A 21,112-nucleotide genomic window follows, 5' to 3' on the forward strand; every position below is an offset into this window, starting at 1 on the left:
AAATACTATGAGGAATACAAACAATTGTCTGAGACAAAACAACCACTCAGCATACTGAAAATGTGTTGAAAACTAGCTATGTACAGAAATACTGTGCTGTACACTAAAGGCCAATTCATACTGGCCATCACATCATGTCAAAACATTCTGCAACTCATTTCAAATAGCAGCAATCTGAGCTGGCCACCATGTCATGTCACTGTCAAGGTTTCTCGGGAAAGAAGTTATGATGGCTAATGTTATCATACGTTGTTGATCCTGTAACCTCCCACTTCATCTCCTCCTGATACGCAGCCACGGACTCATCTCCATATTTTGTTTCTTCGTGGTTTTTGGGTTGATATCACTTGTTATTCTTAGTGTTGGTTTGTTTTTTGTTGTTTATAAATTTTTTGTTTTATTATTTCTTTTGTTGAAATTTATAATTTTATAATCAATCACAAAAGATTGATAAAAGCAGTCAGGCAGCAATCTGAACCATACGACTTGACTACACTAAATTACTTGCCCTTTATTACATTTATAAAGTGGGTTTTTATACATACCAGTGCCGTATTTAATATTCTACAATGAAGTGGATTGCAATATGGCTGCAATTTGAAGTGAAAAAAAAAACTACTGTGGGCAGAATAAAATTGACAAGTAAGTGGAATTTATTTCTATGTTGTCAGGTATTTGTAATGTTTCATACAGAAATGGAATGTCACCTTCAGAAACTGCAACAGTGGCAAAATGCTTGTTTTGTGAAGTACCCATCAAGTAATGTACATTATGTGATTAAAAGTATCTGGACACCTCACTGAAAATGACTTACAAGTTCGTGGCACCCTCCATCGGTAATGCAGGAATTCATTGTGGTGTTGGCCCACCCTTAGCCTTGATGACAGCTTCCACTCTCACAGGCATACGTTCAACCAGGTGCAGGAAGGTTTCTTGGGGAATAGCAGCCCATTCTTCACGGAGTGCTACACTGAGGAGAGATACTGACGTCGATCGGTGAGGCCTGGCACAAAGTTGGCTCTCCAAAACATCCCAGAGGTGTTCTATACGATTCAGGTCATGACTTTGTGCAGGCCAGTCCATTACAGGAATGTTATTGTCATGTAACCTCTCCGCCACATGCCATGCATTAAGAACAGGTGCTCAATCATGTTGAAAGATGCAATCGCCTTCCTCGAACTGCTCTTCAACTGTGGAAAGCAAGAAGGTGCTTAAAATATCAGTGTAGGCCTATGCTGTGATAGTGCCATGCAAAACAAAAAGGGGTGCAAGTCCCCTTAGAGAAAAACACGACCACACCATAACACGACTGCCTCTGAATTTTACTGACGGCACTAGACGTGCTGGCAGATAACGTTCACCGAGCATTCACCATTCCCACACCCTGCCATCAGATAGCCACATTGTGTACCGTGATTCTTCACTCCACACAATGTTTTTCCACTGTTCAATTCTCCAATGTTTACACTCCCTACACACCAGGCCAGGTGTCATTTGGCATTTACTGGTGTGATGTGTGAGTTATGAGCAGCCGCTCGACCTTGAAATCCCAGGTTTCTCACTTCCCGCCAAACTGTCTTAGTACTTGCAGTGGATCCTGGTGCAGTTTGGAATTCCTGTGTGATGGTCTGGATAGATGTCTGGCTATTACACATTACGACCCTCTTCAACTGTCAGCGGTCTCTGTCACACAGAAGATGAGGTCGACCTGTACGCTTTAGTGCTGTATGTGTCCCTTCATGTTTCCATTCACTATCACATGAGAAACAGTGGACCTACAGATGTTTAGGAGTATGTAAATCTTGCATGCAGTCATATGACGTAAGTGACATCCAATCACCTGACCACGTTCGAAGTCCGTGAGTTCCGTGCAGCACCCCATTCTGCTCTGACGATGTCTATTGACTACTGAGGTCACTGAGATGGAGTACCTGCCAGAAGGTGGCATCAAAATGCACCTAATGTGAAAAATGTATGTTTTTGGGGGTGTCCAGATACTAGTGTAATAGAGTCACCTAGTGCAATAGAGTTGTTCATTTCAATGTGTGTTTGTGGTAGGCTTATTTATTGTTTTTTAGATCTTTGGATTGCGTGTGAAACAGTTTTGCAAGCACCAGTGGTCAATATTTATGCGATTTCACTAGCTAACCCCAGCACAGTAAGGCACTTTTAACTATTACCACTAAGTGCCAAGCCTGGAGATTCTATGCACCGTGCATCCTTCCAAAAGCACCTAGCCCGTAGGTTCTACGGGCGTCTACTGTGTTGATTAAAAAGCACTGTGTTTTGTTTTCACACTTCTGACTATTGATATATGATGTTTATACTGTAGTTACTAGTTGTGTGGACAGATGACATGAATGTGCATCTTGTTTTCATGCTACTTCATTCATTATGAGTTTTGTTTTCGACTGATAATAGGGCACATTATTGTTATACTTTGTAACAGATGCGGCACGTTTTGGTTTATCTGATGAAGAAATTGTCAATTTGCTGAATTTTGGTGACATTGTCTATATTCTTGATGCTGAAGATGACAACTTGGGTGAAACAGTTGTCTTCTGGAGTATGTTTTTTTGTAAAATTCTACAACAAAACATATTTACAGCATTTGACAAAAGCAGATAAATAGCATGTGTAAGTTCACAAAATTAGTAGTTTTTATGTCTCTTCCCATTTTTTTTGTTGAAGAATCAGCCGAAAGCAGTTCATCAGAAAACTACAGTAGTGATAATGAATATAGTGCTACTGCTCCTACCATGACAGAAATTGGTGAATGAAGTGAATGTGAGGCTGCTCCAGAAGTACCACTGAACAGAGCTCCAGACACTGATCACCCGAGTTCAGTGCTAGTTTTGTTAGTGTGTTCACATAACTGACGAGGATACAAAATGACTGAAGTCTCAAACAAGTCTCTATGCATCACAAATAATTCAAAGAACGTTCTGGAAAAAAAAAAAAGCGAAACCTCATTCAGTACTCAGTTCCTGGAAGCCAGTATCTCTAGCTGAAATTAGATGGCTTTTTGAGCATTGTGCGTCGTGTGTGTGTCACATAGGCCAAAATTATCAGATCACTGGAGCACTAACAATGTAGTCAGTTGTAATTTTTGTCTGCAAATAATGAGTCATTTACATTTCATGCAAATGTTTTTATGTCTTCATACTGTTGATAACTCTGACCAAAAGAAACCAGCAGAAGAAGGCTTTCATCCACTTTTCAAAATGCTTCCTTGCTACAGAATTTGAAAGAGCAATACGTTCGAGCTGATGGCTTTCTGAAAAATTGATCAATGTATATGCCCATTCTGTGGCCATGTCAGTTTTCACATTTACATGCAAAATAAACCACAGAAGTATGGACTGAAGTTATACATGCTGACACTAAAAGTAGCTATGTTGCAAACTTAAAAGTTTATACTGGAAAGCACAACAATGACAATTCATCAGCAGCAGTTGTTATAAGGCTGCTGTCTAGCAGCAGTTGCTTGAATGAGGACATACTGTTTAGTTATTCGATAGATCCTATTCTAGTCCAGAAGTCTTTGAGCAGTTATCTTGCGAAGGTAATGGTGTTGTAGGACTGTAAATAAGAACAGAGAGTCAGTGCCTGAACATTTCATTACACCTAAATTGAAGGAGGGTGAAATGACAAACAGACAAAAAGTAAATGTCCTGGCAATGAAGTGGAAGGACAAAAAGGATGCACATTCATTGTTCACAAGACATGTAGCCCCTTCACATCTTAGTTAATTGAAGTGAACAAGGTTGGAGTGGACCTTGGAGACCAGTGACTGCAGTACAGTGGGTTCAGGCACAGAACTGTAAAAGTGTGGTGGAAGCTGTATTTTCATTTGCTCCTACTACGAGTCTAAAATGCATTTTGGTTACACAGTTCATTACAAACCAAGAAAATGATAGTAACTGATTTCATTACCAATCTTGCTATGAAGATGGCTCAAGATCATATGCCATCAGCTCCAAATACCAGAAACAGATCTGTAGGCAGACTAACACACAGACATTTCCTGAAACATTTACCATCCACAAGAAAAAAGTACGCCTCTCATGTGTCGTTCCTTTTTTCAAAAATCAAAGGAAATGGGAAAGCATCTCGCAAGGAGACAAAGTATCAGTGTGGACAGAGCTGTGTGGGGTTATGTATGGAACCCTGTTTTAAAATATTCCATACCAAAAAGCAGTTAGATTCCATGCAAAAAGTGATATTGCATTTAAATTCTACATTCAGCACTGATCATTATGTATTTATGAACTCATTTACTCTACTTATACGAATGTATGACTCTTTTAATTTTACAAAAACAATGTTATTTAAATAATATAATTTGTCCATGTCATACCAGACTGGATTTTGTTCATAGACAAACTGGGCTTAAACTGTTGTTAATTTTGTGTTTATACATTTACATGTTTACAACTTTCCAAGACATAATTTTTTGGACATAGCTAAAATTGCCTGGATTCTGCAGACATTGACAAGTATTGGGGCTGTACTGAGAATGCTGAAAGCCAAAAATAAGATGTAAAGAAAAATTATAAATCTTGAAGGGAAAGATATTGAGAGAGATATCACTATGGCAGCCCATAACACTGTGTTCCTTGTAGTAATTATGGGTGCAATTTGACATAACAAATGAAAAACGATTTGACTTTCTCAAATATTTATAAAACGCAGATTCTTCCCCCTCGAGCTCCTTGTATAATGTGTGAAATTCCCCTTCTGTACCACATAATGATATTTTTCAGTCCCACACTCTTTTTTTTGCATTGTTCTGCACTTCTGTCTTCCTTCTCTAATATACAAGATAGGTCTGCAAGCTGCAAAACACACGAGTCCAATAAATGCCATTTTTGCTCAGATGTGGTCTCCAGCATACACATATATACACTGAGGTGACAAAAACCATGGGAGACCTCGTAATATGTCAGACCTCCTTTTCCTTGACATAGTGCAGCAGCTCGACATGGCATGGACTCAACAAGTTGTTGGAAATTCCCTGCAGAAAGACTGAGCCATGCTGCCTCTATAGCCATCCATAATTGTGCAAGTACTTCAGGTGCAGGATTTTGTGCATAAACTAGCCTCTCAATATGTCCCATCAATGGGATTCATGTCAGGCAGTCAGGGGGCCAAATCATTCACTCAAATTGTCCAGATTGTTCTTCAAGTCAATTAAATTCCATTGCTCTTTGGGAACAAGAAGTCCATGAATGGCTGAAAATTGTCTCCAAGTAGGCGAACATAACCATTTTGAGTCAATGATTAGTTCAGTTGATGGAGTCACCATTAGCTTGCACAGTGCCATGTTGACAACTTAGGTCCACGGCTTCAAGGGGTCTGTGCCATACACTAACCCTACCATCAGCTCTTACCAACTGAGATCAGGACTCATCTGACCAGGCCATGGTTTTCCAGTCATCTAGGGTCCAACCAATATGGTCACAAGCCCAGGAGAGGCGCTGCAGGTGACGACGTGCTTTTAGCAAAGGCACTCGCACACATAATCTGCTGACATAGCCTGTTAAAGCCAAATTTCACTGGACTGTCCTAACAGATATGTTTGCCATATGTCCCACATTGATTTCTGTGATTATTTCAATCACTGTTGCTTCTCTGTTAGTACTGCCAACTCTATGCAAACACCACTGCTCTCAGTTGGTAAATGAAGGCTATTGGCCACTGCACTATCTGTGGTGAGAGGTAGTGACTGAAATTCGGTATTGTCAGCACACTCTTGACACTGGATCATGGAGTATTGAATTCCCTAATTATTTCCAAAGTGGAAGGTTCCATGAATCTAGCTCCAACTACCATTCTGTGTACAAAGATTGTTAACTCCGTTGTGTGGCTGTAATTATGTTGGCAACCTTTTCACATGAATCACCTGAGTACAAATGACAGCTCTGCAATGCACTGTCCTTTTATACCTTGTGTAGGTGACACTATCGCCATCTGTATATGTGCATATTGCTATCCCATGACTTTCACCTTAGCGTAAGCTATTGCTTTTTGTGTGTGCATTTTGCACGTAGAAACAGTTGAAAGTAATCTTTCGAAGATAGCAACTCGCACAAAAAAACAGTTGAGGACAGCCATGGGTGTTGATATCACATGACTTTAACTGACTTTACACGCTGTGATGTGACTGACAGTGTGAATACACCTTGACGAGACGGTACCATGTCCTGGCGGCCAATGTGAATTGGCCTTAACTTGGATATCCAACTTGCGTGCTTCACTTCAGTGTTTGTGCATTTATTTAGTGCTCAGCCTTTTCTGCATTTCAATTAACAGCAATAAGTTCTCAAAAGTGCAAAGTTATACAAAATTACATATAAAAAATCTCTATTTCTTTTACCTTTGATTATGAAGGAGATATGAACTTGCACCATTAGTGTATGGTGGAAGTATCTTCCCTCCATACAGAAACTGCTGTTGTGTACTGGCTGATCCATGAAAACTGTGACCCCCATGCTGATAATGTTGTTGTTGTTGCTGCTGCTGTTGATGTTGTTGCTGTTGTTGCTGCTGCTGCTGCTGCTGGTGGTGTTGTTGTTGTTGGTGGTGGTGTTGCCGTTGCTGCTGTTGTTGCTGGTGGTGGTGGTGGCTATGGTGGTGATGATGGTGGTGGTGGTGGTGGTGGTGATGGTAGTGGTGATGCTGCTGTTGGTGGTGTTGCCGCTGATGCTGTTTGAGATGGATGTGCTGCACTTGGTCATTCCCACAACTTTCCTGCTGCCTAACAGACAACATCATTGTCTCTTTCTCAATCATTTCAGCCAAGGCCTTCTGGGTTTCATGGAAAGGATCGAAGTCCAGTTCATCATCTGGGGCACGTATATTGTCTTCTTGTCTGATTTCTTCTTTGACCCTTTCACAAAACTCATCCTCTCTATCTACATCCCCACAGCTGTCTGAAGAGTCATTACCGTTTCTCTGTCTTTCCGAGCCGCCGTAGCTTGAAAAACGATCATCTTCCAAAGAAGAATCATTCGTGTCACAACTGTGGTGTGGCAGTTCACTAACCGTAGCACTACGATTGTTCTTCCTAGATTGCTTCACAACTCCTCTGTTACTATTAGACACACAACCTTGCTTTTCTTTACGGTGTTCCCGCCTCCTGTGAATATCGGGGTAGCGTTTGTCTACACTCTTTGAAGAGAATCCATTACGCACATGTTGCATCGAGCCATTCTGGAGACCTGAGAATTCATGACGACTGCTACCTATCACGTATACTGTTGGATCTTCAACAAACCCATTAGAAAGCACCTTGTGGAAAACATACCCATTTCCTGAAGCAATTTTTGTAGTTTCACAGTTAACAATAACACTGCTGTCTACACCATTTACTTCACTGAAAGGGAGCTTGTGCATTTTGCGTATAATATGTTCAATATTATTAATTCTGTAGCCCCCTTGCGCATTTTTAAATCGTTCCGAAGCAATTCTTACTGATTTTTCACCATTTTCAGCCCCCCCCTCCTCCTCCTCATCCTCTTCCTCTTCTTCTTCTTCTTCTTCTTCATCTTCCACCTCCTCATCTTCATCCTCCTCCTCCTCCTCCTCCTCTTCTTCCTCTTCCTCCTCCTCCTCCACATCATCATCATCATCGTCGTCATCCATACTATCTTCACGGACACACTTATCTTGTGAAGTTGTGGTTTCTTTTGTCCGGTTTGAAAATCCAAATGCTGCTTGCCAGTCTTCTGAAGAGTGTACCGGAGGCAGCACATCTGGTATGTGTGCCACAGAAAGCCCATTAGAGGACCAATCCGAACCCCCTGAAAATCATGAAGTTACTGTCTGTTCATTAATAGTTTTTACATGAGCTGAATATAAAGAATAAACACTATCTCTGCAAACATAATTACAGTTCTCTGTGTTCACTGTTCACTGTTCATAATATCTATAAGGGTGAGATTACCAAGGTGCTCCTCAACAATCAACTTAACCATGAAACAGTCACCAATGCCCACACAGTAAATAATAAAAATATTAAAATTAAAACGGTGAACAGTGCTGCTGACAAACTGACTACCTTATTGTGTAATAGTCTGCCTCAAGATTAAACTTTTCACTGTTATCAGTATGCAAGCATTTTTTGAAAGGAATTTTGCAAACAGAGATCATAGTTGCAGTAAGACAACTCATTGCTCCTTCACCAAAACAGGATATCTGCTCACTTCTAAACTTCAATTCATGAGTTTTGTGCTTTAAAAAAGTTGACTGCCTTCTCCTAGGCACTTTCCGTGACTTTTCCCTTGATCCAAAATTAAAACTGGTGTGAAAGGACACTACTTAGAAACTTTTATGATATTAAGGAGAGTCCATAATGGGCCCTTGAGAAAATTCCAAAAGAAGTTTTGGCAAAACTGCATAACCAAGTGGACACACTACTAAGACAATGTGTGCATAACGTGTACATGCTACATGTACAGACAGATTGGGATGAAAAATCTCAAAATGGTATGGGTGAAAACTGAGTCTAATATAACTGCCAGAGTTACCAATATTAAGTGTATAACCAAAAGAACATACAATGCTTGGATTTAACAAAGCTACAAGCCTAAAATCTAAAGGCTAAGCACATGATCCCAATTTCTCCTCATATTCATAATCACATTGTTACTGATTATGAGTGCAGTGAAATGTGGAAACAACCTTGTCTTCAGTATCAGCATAATGATCCTGCAGAGATGGTAAGCGGTTAATGCTACATGAATATGGCAGTACCTGTTATGGTCTTTGGACTGATTTTCAGAGTATGGTTGTACATGCTGGTATTGGTAATACTGAATCTTTTACAAGCAACTGACAAATGTTGATAACTGTAGGGATTGTTATGGCGCAAGTAACAAAATCATGCATTACATCAGGCTGTCATGTATGGATTGAGCAAAAAAAAAAAAAGTGGGGGGGGGGGGAGGGGAGGGGGGGGGGGGGGGGGAACTGGTAGTAAAGGGCAGTGGAGATAAAGATGCATAGGCTGTACTACTAGTCACCTTCACCAATACAGTTCTATCCTAGTCTACAAATGATTACCTTTATTCACTTGATAATACAAGCAAATCATTGCAGTACAGTGAAGTCTTTTTACATATGTGTATCCACAATTTTCTGAGATTGTCTGGCTAGAATATGTCAGTGTCTAGGAAGGTGAGGAATACTACTCATCATTAACGTCGTACCTCCAGGGAGAGCCAACTGCCCCAACCATCACCAATGCCAACACTGACTGTACTGCTGATGGCTGCCCTTGTTAGATTAAGTCCACAGCTTTCTCTTTTTAACACTAAATAAATAATTTTAGCAATGTTAGGATGATAGTTAAGTAGAGTATGTTACCAAGAGGCGTCTAAAAATAAAAAAAAATAAAAAAAACTACAGGCAAGTAGATGGAATAAATATATCATCTCATAAAACCTATTATTAAAGAATAAATTTACAGTTAAAAAAAAAGACTAAAATTACACCACAAACTAGTGTAGCTTGTTGATTGTCAACGAAAGCCAGTACATATGCCAGACGAAGACAGTCATACACTGGATGATTACAACAAACCTGCCAAAAGTGGGGTACTGCGAACGTTAGAGAAGCATTCTCTCGTTTTGAGAAGGTGAGGGGAAGAAGGCAGGAAGTAAGACCAGTGTTTAACACATCACCAATGACGAGGTTACTAGAAATGGAGCACATGCTCAGTTTGGACATATATGGGATGGGAAATAATCAATGTTGTTCTTGCAGGAACCATCCGAGCACTCACTCTAACTCATTTAGGAAAACCCTGCCCATCCAAAAAAAAAAAAAAAAAAAAAAGGGGGCCATGATGATGATTATTTTAAAATCACACTTAAGTATACAAAATCTTCAAATAATACAGATAAATTTATGTAGAAATTGTTTCAAACGACCAATACTCTTCTAACAAGGGGAGGCCACGATGTTTGGATCGCGGATTTACTGCGAACTTCGTACACACTTATTACTCCATGAGGACAACAAAATGTGTAAGCATTAGCACGTACTTCTCAAGCATTATTGAGAAAATTGCAAGATAATTTCGGTCATCAAATATATACCTGTGTGTGGCCATTTATTCCATGAAGCGGCGGCAGCCGAATGGTTAGCATTCAAGCCCCGTGATCGCTGGATCGAGTCCCGTTCGTCAGGGTTTTTTTTTTTTTTTTTTTTTTTTTTTCCAGCACAATAATTTTCTTTGCTATTTATATTACAATTGATATAATGGGAAAAATACTTGTAATCGGATGAACTTTTGTTAAATTTACAATGTTATTTGGCAGTCTGCATATTTTTATTGTCACAAATAATATAATATTCATAACTACCGACTCGTAAATGACCAAACGCGTGAAGTGATACTGAAAATGTATGCTTGTCCGTGATTTAAGAAATCCCTTATACCTGGAAGGAGCCCGAAACAATTTGTTACCTGCAAGTTTTGACCGGCACAGACGGTTTTTGAAAGATGTACAAGTAATGGTCGCTTTGGACATTACGAGTACAAGTTGCAGGATGACATTTTTTGTAAAAACATGGAAAACATAAAGTTAAACGGCACCAGTTGCATTGAATAAATGCTATGTTTCTGCATATGCAAGGTCTTTTGAGGTTTTCCGTGGAAAAACAAACATTGTTAACATTTTCAAAAACATCTCTTTCAGCCGATAATTTGGAAGCAAACCACACATAGCAGGGTATTTCCTTAAATATCGGCACTGATAATTGGTCATGCAGTATCGAGTGTATTTTAATAACGTCTTCACGAGAAGCAATTTCTCGTTCTCTTTCAACTAAATACGAACAATTTTGAAGACGCGGGCAAGCATACATTTTCAGTATCACTTTATGCGCTTGGTCGTTTACTAGTCGATAGTTATGAATATTATATTATTTGTGATAATAAAAATTTGTAGACTGCCAAATAACATTGTAAATTGAATAAAAGTCCATCCAATTACACGTATTTTTCCCATTATATCAATTGTAATGTAAAAAAAAAAGACACTGTTAAAAACTGACGAACGGGACTCGATCCCGCTGTTACGGGGTTTGAACGCTGAAAACTTTTTTGTTGTTGATATTATTTTGTTCTATATTGTTCGTTGAATTTGTTCATGGCAGACGTCCAATGACACTCGTTCAGGTTGTTCGTTGATCCATTCACAACATTTTTTTTTTTTTAATACAGAGGGTAGCCCAACCCTCTGACTGAACACGCTGAGCTACCGTGCCGGCTTCCACTTGGCTGCCGCCGCTTCATGGTAAAAATGGTCACGCACAGGTATATATCTGACGACCAAAATTATCTTGCGATTTTCTCAATAACACTTGAGAAGTACGCACTACTGCTTACACATTTTGTTTTGCTAATGGAGTACTAAGAGTGTTCGGAGTCTGAAGTAAATCTGCATTACAAACGTCGTGGCCTCCCCTTGTGAGAACAACAGTTATATTAATATATAACATTAAACCAAATATTCATAAAATATAACTCAGAACGTCATTAAACTAAATATTCATAAAATATAACTCAGAACCTACAACAAATGACATCCACCATTAAGTTTTTCATGGCTGAGGACACGCAATACTTCACTCTCTCTCTCTCTCTCTCTCTCTCTCTCTCTCTCTCTCTCTCTCTCTCTCTCTCTTTTCTAAGGAAATTAACTGTAATTTTATTTTATATTTGGTTCACATCCACAAGTAAAGAGAATACTTTTAAACATCATCTGCAAACATACCACTTTTACTTTTCAGGCATTTTAATGGCCTGTAATATAGATCTGCAATCTATTATATGCACTAAGTATGTGAAGAATTTATTCTGAAGTTTCTTTAACATGATGATTTTTAGTGGTAACCTCTTTTCCAGGTTATAAACAACTCTTGGTACATATTATTTGTAATCCCTAAATAGAAGGTAATGCAAAAATGCTGACGTAATATAGCCATTCTAAATTGTATTCCACATATCTATAAAATACAGTACACTGCCGGGGGGAAAATAGCAACCCCAAGGAGGAGTTGCGTGACAAATGAATGTTAGTAGGCATGTTCCTACATCTGAAAGATGATATCTATTCCAATTTCGCACCAGTTGCATAAGATAGGTGCTAGTAGTGCCATGGTGAGGATGCAAATCAGGTTTGCTTCAAAAACACAATGTAATAGTTGTGAGCATTAGTTACCTTTGAGACTGGACGTGGTGAGTTGATGTTAGTCAGTAATGTCTTTAAGGCAAAAAATATGCCATTGTCAACACTTCATTGAATTTGAACAAGGTCGTGTAATATAGCTACGATAAGCTGGATGTTCCTTCTGCGATATGGCAGAAGTACTTGGCAGGAATGTAGCCAGTGTACATGACTGCTGGCAGTGTCGGTCACAAGAATGTATGGTCGCGAGAAAACCAGGATCTGGACGGCCACGTGGGACAATTGAAAGGAAAGACCATCATGTTTGGTGTATGGTTCTGTTGCATCTCACTGCATTTGCAAAAGTGATTTGAGCAGCAGATGGCGCCACACTGACTTCAAGGACAGCTCCGAGCCACACACCCTGCTATATGCACTCCCCTGACCCCAAACCACTGCCATTTGTGATTTCAGTGGTGTCAAACAAGAGCTCATTGGAGGGACAGGTGGAGGTCTGTTGCGTTTTCTGATGAAAACTGCCTCGGTGCCAGTTAGCAGGAGGCCTGCTCCCAAGTTGCCTGCGTGCTAGACATGCTGGACCTTTACCTGGAGTTATGGTCTGGGGTGCGATTTTGTATGATAGCAGGAGCACTCTTGTGGTTATCCCACGCACCCTGACTGCAAAATTGTATGCCAATCTGGTGATTTGACCTGTTGTGCTGTCATTCATGAACAGCAACCCAGAGGGTGTTTTCCAGCAGGATAACGCTTGCCAATATACTGCTGTTGAAACCCAACATGCTCTATAGTGTGTCAACACATTGCCTTGGCCTGCTCAATCACCAGATGTCTCCAATGTGTCCAATGCCCATAGGACATCATCAGATGACAACTCCAACGTCATCCACAAACAGCACTAACCATCCCTATATTCACAGACCAAGTGCCACACGCATGGAAAACCATCCTACAAACTGACACCCGGCACCTGTACAACACAAAGCATTTACATTTGCATGCTTGCATTCAACCGACTATTAATGTACACGCATGTCACATTTAATGGCTTATCTCACACTTACATTAACCTGCGATCTTGCAGAGTCAATTGTCATATACACGCAATACACCTAATGGATCAGCACCCCTAAACGGAGAAGCATCGCGTGCACACATACCGCCAAGATGTTACCTCCCAGGGCTTCGGCCACCGGTGAGTTTCATATCGCAAGCGATAGATGGTGAGGTTAAGTCCAAACAGAGGTCCTCCTCGCTGGGGATCTGCTGAGTCATGTGCAAGGAAATAGATCCAGACGTATACGTGCGCATACCAGTTATTTATAGCGGAGCAGCTCCACTCATCAGCAGTTCTCTGCTGACATTTTGGGTCAACTCCTGTGCCAGCTAATACTATACTTTCAGTCAGAACTTCTGCAGGACTTTAGACCTCTCCAAGAAGTAGCTCCAAGAAGCTTCTTTGGCACACCCTTCTTCCTTCCAGTAGGAAACTTTGTTGGATTAGTCCTTATGTACCCATCCTAATTAATTTTGTTTTCCTAGAAGTCAGTGAGAGTTTGGCATTAAGTTTTGTAACAAGTAGCTTTTGTTTAGCTAACATCCTGTTGTGCCATAATAAACTTTTCTCTTGTTGACTTGGGACATGTTGTTTCTCAATCATCTTCCTATGTGAGGTCCAGCAGTTTGGTGATGAGGTTTTTTTGGACCCAGGTGGTCACATGTGTGTTCTTTTGTCCTTTAGTCGCTCCAGGTCAACAGACAGGTCAGATCATCTTGCTTCCCTATGGCCGAACACCCGGTTCCTGAACCCCTCAATGTGATATAACATATGTTGCTCTTCCTGCAAGATATGCAAAACGTCTTGCAGGATCTGGTAAACATGATGGCGGACATTACTGCAGCATCCGCTGATGGGTCGCAACTCTATTCTCTAATGGACTCTGTGGCTAAATGCCTCAGTGGAGCTAGTCCACCATTCCTGGCCTTCAACAGGAAAATGGAACCTTGGGCAAATCATATGGCCTCGTCCGGACAGCATTTTCTCCAGCAACACCCATTTTCAGGCAGCCCTAGTCACCTGAAATGGACAGGTGGTCTACTGTCTTCTTTAGGAGTTAAACCCTGAACTTGAACTGCACGTCCCGTCATATAAGGAATTGAAAGTTTGCTTGTAAGAATACTTTGACTGCCAGGTGCACACTGCGGCAGCAGAGCGCACTTTCTTCAGCTGTTGTAAGCAACAGGAGCAATAGTATTGGGAATGGCTCATGACGCTATAGGCATGTCTCAGGAACGTCGTTTTGGTGTTCAAATGATAACTGTCAACAGTCATATGCCACATCGGTCATTTGAGACATGATCTTAGTGCATGCCACAAATGACGGGGTTACTGAAGTTGAAAGAACCCATTTTGGATTCTTGTCTTTTGATCATTCGCGTGTTGGGGCAATCCCTTTGTGCATCAGCATTCCTGCATACTATTTCATGTAGCAACCCCCCCCCCCCCCCTTCCCTCTGCAAAGCTTTTCCCTCCCTGTAAACTGCCATCCTCAGCCCACAACCCTCAGCAGTTGCCATGTTCTATTCCTTGTTTTGCCACGCATCCTAGGCGTCAGTGGCAGTTTCGCCTTGCCAAATGTGTGTGTGGCCAAACAGGTCACACAACAGTGGTCTGTAGAGCCTCCTTCAAGATGAATGTGGATTATGCTCAAATGGACCTGTTCCCATTACAGCATCCTGACCTGGGGGACCTGGAGGTTCTCCATGTCCATGTGAGACTTCCCGTCCAGGATGGACATGTGTTCCAGAAAGCGTTCATCAATAGTCACCTGGCCTGCCTGGTAGATTATTGTGTGGAACACACAACGGCCGTTGGGCTCTCCTCCCCTCCAAACATTCGACCAGTGCTTTTGCAGTTATAGTAATGGCATAGTGGGTTCAAAGGACAGTTCACAGCTCTCATCCAACATGGTGTCGTAGCATGCAGGGTACACTTCTGTGTCATCGATATGCCTGGGGCTACGGGTTTATTGGGACTTGACCTCTTGTACACTTTGGGACTAGAAGTGCATGATGCAAGCCATAGCATCCAGCCTGGCATGGACAGTTCTTATGTTCATGCTCTTCACTTTAAGTATAGTTCAGTTTTTGAGCCTTCTACTACAGGTTTTGTGGGATTTGAAGCCCATATCACCCTCCTATCAACGGCCACATCCAATTTTTTTCGAGGCTCGGAACATCGCATTGCCTGCAGGATAAGTTACAGGTGGAGCTGCAATGTTTGCAAGATTCTGGCATCTTGACGGCTTTGTCTAACAGTTAGTGAGCAACACCCATCATGCTCGTAGACAAATCTGACAGCTCCCTTTGTATGTGTTGCAACCTCAAGCACACCCCTATGCACAGTCCATTGTTCTTACTCTATTTAATGATATTTCAGAGATATTTGGAACAACATATACAGAAAGTGCCAGATGTGGATAATTATCAGGATGCCATAATTGTTGCAGGCCAGTCTGCCCAACACCTGGCAGGTAGCCTGGGCATCCTTTTTTCCATCCTACAGGTAGTAAACCTTCATTGCAACTTTGAGAAGTGTCAGTTTTTTTGTTCCTCAAGCTGAGTATTTGGGACATATCTTCAGTGCTGCATGTATCTGGCTGATGCTGGAATATGTCCAGGCTATGCAGAACTTGCTACCTTGGACAAATGCGAATCAACTTAAATTCATCCACCATGCTGCCACAATTGCAGAATCACTGCACTGTCTCTTATGTAAAAATGTGGCATGGAATTTGGACAACACCTTCCTGGACCTTAAACAGTTGTTACTCCGTCCCATGTCTGATGGCTCACATTCCCTTGCTCACTGTGGCTGTTGCAGCAGACGCATCCGATTATGGATTAGAATCCATCCTCCCTCACATCATTGATGGCGCGGAACAGTCTGTCGCTTTCGTCTCAAAAACATTGAAATCGTTGCAGTGCAACTACGGACACATTGAAAAGGAGGCTCTGGCCATATTCTTCGCTTTACAAATTCCACGACTACATGTATAGGCGTCATTTTATCCTGTTGACAGACCATATGACCTTATTTCAATCTGACATGAACAATTCCACAGAATCGGCTTGTCACCTTCAACTATGGGTTTTGTTTCTCGCCAGTTATTCCTATGATATCCAATCCCATTCTATGTATTATCATGTCAATGCTGACTTACTTTTAAGATTGCCTGTGGGTCAGGACTCCTCATTTGATTCCAATTCAGAATTATGCTGCCACCTGGGCACTAGTGACGAAGAAGCCATTGTCTCACTTCCTATTGATGCTAAACTGGTGGCTCAGCATTTGGCAGAAGACTCTTTGTGAGCTCCCCCTCCTGGCCCAACAGGGATGGCCGTCACAACACGGGAAGGTGCTCAACCCAGGTGTTCAATTTTCTTGGCATTGCAGGTATGAATTCTCTGTCCTCAATGGTATCGTGCTGCTCCGGGGCGAAAATGGCTGGACTCATATCATCATTCCAACTTCCCTCCAGCACTGTCTGTATCCTACACCTGCTTCACCTTGGCCATTGAGGCATCATGCTAATTTAAGGCCTGGCATGTCAACATGCATATTTGATAGGGATTTAAGCAGATATTGTCACCATGGTGGCAGCCTACACATACTGGCAAAGCAAACAAGCGGTCCCATGGCTGGAAGTATCAACATGGAAGTCGCAGCTCCATTTGGATATCATGGGTCCTTTCCTGGGCCATTTGTGGATCACTGTGGTTGATGCCAGATTTGGTTTTCTCTATGTCTCTCTGATGTTCTCTATGTCATCAACGCATGTGATCCAAGCCATGATATAGGTATTTGTGACTGAAGGTCTTCCCTAAACAACTGGGACACATAACAGACCTCAATTTATGTCTGCCGAGTTTACATCCTTTTGTGTGTCCAACGGAATCTTTCTGGTGCACACAGCACACATTCTACCCCACATCCAATGGTCTGGCAAACCGTTTGGTTCTAACATTTAAACATCAGATGTCGAAGCTCCATCATCACCACACTGAACAATGCACTCTCCATCTTTCTGGTCTCTTATCAGGCAACCCCGAAGGAGGGGGGCCAGTTCAGCTGGATGACCCAGTGATCAAAGATCTTCCTTCTACACCCATACTGGTGGCCGGAGCCCCCTCCATGGGGTCACGAGCACTATTTTTCTATCCACAATGATATCTGGGTCCTGAAATTCTCTCAATGCGGTCAGAGTCTGGCTGGAGTCACCACCATGGGATTTCGGACCTCTCCAACGTTGCCTCTGAGAAGCTGCTCTTGAGTAAACTCTCCTTCCTTCCAGTGGGAAACTTTTTGTTGGATTAGTCCTTACATCCCTTCATCTTAATTAACTTTTTCCCCAAACACCTGACAGAAGTCCCTGAAAGTTTGGTATTAACTTTCGTAGGAGGGGCGTTTGAAAGGTCTGCGCAAAGTCCGAGAGATGGCACCACCAGTGCATATCGAGGTCATGTTTAGTTAGTATCATGTTTGGAAAGAATGCACACCAAGTTTCAGTCATACTGGTCTATTTCTTTGTGTTTGGCATTCATGTGAATCAACGAAGTCGAAGGATTGTCAAAAAATGGACAAAAAAGAATTTCGTGTGGTGATTAAACGTTACTTTATGAAAGGCAAAATGCCTCATGAGACTAAAGAGAAGCTTGACAAACATTATGGTGACTCTGCACCTTCGATTGGGACTGTTTATACGTGGTTTCAAATTTTTCGGAGTGGCCATACGGGCACAAGTGATGCTGAACATTCTGGACGCCCTGAGGAGGTTACAACTCCAAAAATCATTAATAAAAATCCATGATACGGTGATCGATGACAGAAGAGTTAAGGTGCGTGAGATTGCTAGTACTGTGGGCATCTCGAATGAATGGGTACATAACATTTTGCATAAACACTTGGACACGAGAAAGCTATCCACAAGATGGGTTCCGCAATTGCTCACGCTTGACCATAAACAGAATAGTGTGAGGTGTTGCAGTGATGGTTTGCAGCTGTTCAGGAAGAATCCGCAGGACTTTAAGCATTGTTTCATCACTGTGGATGAAACATGGATACATTACTACGCTCCTGAGAACAAACAATCTAAATAATGGATTACCCAGGGAGAATTTGCACCAAAAAAGGCGAAGACCATTCCTTCGGCCGGAAAGGTTATGGTGACTGTCTTTTGGGATTTGCAAGAAATACTCCTCACTGACTATATGGAAAAGGGTAAAACTATTACAGGTGCATATTATTCATCGTTATTGGACTGTTTGAAAACCGAGCTGCATGAAAAACTCTGGCGATTGAACTGCAAAAAAAGTCCTTTTCTATCACAACAATGCACCAGCACACACCTCAGCAGTTGTGGTTACAAAATTAATGGAAATAGGATTCCAACTCATTTCACCCCCCCCCCCCCCCACCCCTCTAACTATTCTTCAGACTTGGCTTCCTCGGACTGCTATTTGTTCCTAAATTTGAAGAAATGGCTGGCAGGATGAAGATTTTATTCAAACGAGGAGGTGATTGTAGCAACTAATACCTATTTTGTAGACTTGGACAATTCCTATTATTCGGAAGGGATCAACAAATTAGAACAGCGTTGGACGAAGAGGATAAGTCTAAAAGGTGACTATGTTGAAAAATAAGAAAGGTTTACCTCAAACACGTAAGTAGTTTTTAGTTTTTATTTTTGCATGAACTTTTCAAATGCCCCTCGTAAGCAGTTTTTGTATAGCTAATTTCCTGTTGCGCTGTACTAAACCTCTCTCTTATAGATTTTGGACATTGTTTCTCAGACATCTCACGACATGAGATATAGCATTAATCACTTAAATGTGTTACCTAAACAAATGTATTCCAGAAATTTCATAATTGTACATTAATTTGGTGTTGCAATTATTTTTCCACCAGTGTAGGAACATGTATCACAGACCAATGAAATACTTCAACAGTAAAAAGAAGTGAAATGCACATGGCTAACATTTTAAGAGACTTTTGTTTGGTTGCACAGAGGGACCAAATGTAAAAGACAATCTCAGTTGGTGTCGGCCAACTAAATATCTCATAGCAAACATACAATATGGTGACACAAAGTACACCTTGAAAGTAACTGTAAAAGAAATTTTAGTTAGATGCAACCACATTATTGGCTAGGTACTAAAATTTAGATACAAATTTATGTTTTTACCTGTGCCAGAAACTGTTGTGGACACTTTGGTGAAGGTATTTGATGAAAAGAAAGAGTTGTTATCTTGCTCAAACAAGGCTGCAGCTCTCACAGCAGGCAATCTACCAGAATTCTTGTGGAACCTTCCTGCTGGCAAATTACTGGCCACATCATTAGCTGAACTACAGCTCACACCACCACTATTTCTTTCTTTGGACCGTGTACGACATGCGCGATTGAAATTTACTGATGATTTTCGAGATGGGTCCTTAGCTACACCATTGGCAGGGCGTTCACTATTTGACGAGTTCATCTTGCTACGAGTCGGTTTGCTTTGGCGATCCTCTCCAGTTGCATTTTGAAGTTTATCACGCAGTCTCCTATCAACAAGAAAAGAAAGCAACACATATTACAAAACAACATGTATATCTATTACCAAACTGAACAAAGCATTAACAATGAAATATTCTACACACACCATTTGATAACCTATTGTGCAAAATGTGTGTTTTTCTTCTTACTACTATGGTTTGATGCCTGAGATGCAAGTAACCAAAGTCCCATTCTCCAAGACCAAAAACATCATCAGTAAAGAAAGAGTAAAACGTGAGGGCACAGTCATAAATTGACATAGTATCTGTTTTCATGGCAATGGCCAAACCATTACTATTTGCATATCATGTCATACAGCACAATGTTGTCAACTGCCATTTTCGTCCAACCTACAAAGTTTGATTGCATGATGAGCAGAAAAATATATTATACTGGCATCTAAACAGTTGACACTGTGTGCCACCACCAAAAGGTATCAAGCGCAAACAGACCAAGGGACTTCGCTTTCCTATGTCCTACCAACATAAGTAACTGAAAACACACTGTTAGAAATAATGGAATAAATTCTGGGAGATTTCTTCTTGTTCATCAGTTTTATAAATGTGACAGAACTCCATAATGTAATAATGCACTGGCCATCTTTTACCTAATCACATTTCTCTCTGACTCCAAACAATACCCCACAGCAAATACGCTGCCCGACAAAAGAAGTGACGCACCCATGCACTGATTCAGATGGGAAAAGTGTCAAAGCCATTGCATCCTCTCCTTAGGTGAGCTGGCCCAGTTTCGTGGCATCACTCCAAACACAGCTGTTTGTGGTGTGGCAGTAATTCCCTAGTATGGCAGCTGCTAGTCTCTGACTAATGGGGTGAGATGACACAGAATGTTGCATGGAGTCCACTGCTCGTTCTCTGTTGGCAGTCACAGATGTGAATGGGTGATGATGTGCTCGATGCACAATACAGTTATTCTCGCAGTGGTCAGACACAGTTGTATGCCTGCCCTCACCTTCCCATGCAGTTCGACATCGGAACACTGTCACATCTGAATGACCAACAAATCTGGAATTGCACGATTCAATCAGCTGGTCAAATGGAAACCCATGACGATGCCCCTTTTAGACTCTTGTCTGGTGTCTCACACAAGAACATGGCATTCTGTGTCCTTCACAGTTAACAGTCAACATCTGACGCCACTTGAGCCTCTTATATACCCTATCGAGCATGGTAACGACACTGTTTGTCATTCTGCCCATTACAAAGAAATGCAACTTTTATCATTTATATACCTGCTGACAGTGTGTATATGTACAAAGTTTCATTGACATCTGAACATGTCATCTGGCTGCTTCACAGT

General features: G+C 41.3%; 1 protein-coding gene across 1 annotated transcript in view; it reads right to left on the bottom strand.

Annotated features, from left to right (window-relative positions):
* LOC124722352 (probable WRKY transcription factor protein 1) overlaps window positions 1-21,112 on the bottom strand; it is a 189,420-nt gene that overhangs the window by 55,280 nt on the left and 113,028 nt on the right. The window contains exons 10-11 of the mRNA XM_047247525.1: window positions 19,442-19,800; window positions 6,380-7,805 (exon numbers count right to left, since the gene is read on the bottom strand). Coding sequence (XP_047103481.1) covers window positions 6,380-7,805; window positions 19,442-19,800 — 1,785 coding nt within the window. The remainder of the gene's footprint in view (window positions 1-6,379; window positions 7,806-19,441; window positions 19,801-21,112) is intronic.

This window comes from Schistocerca piceifrons, chromosome X (genome assembly GCF_021461385.2).
Source record: "Schistocerca piceifrons isolate TAMUIC-IGC-003096 chromosome X, iqSchPice1.1, whole genome shotgun sequence".
NCBI lineage: Eukaryota > Metazoa > Arthropoda > Insecta > Orthoptera > Acrididae > Schistocerca > Schistocerca piceifrons.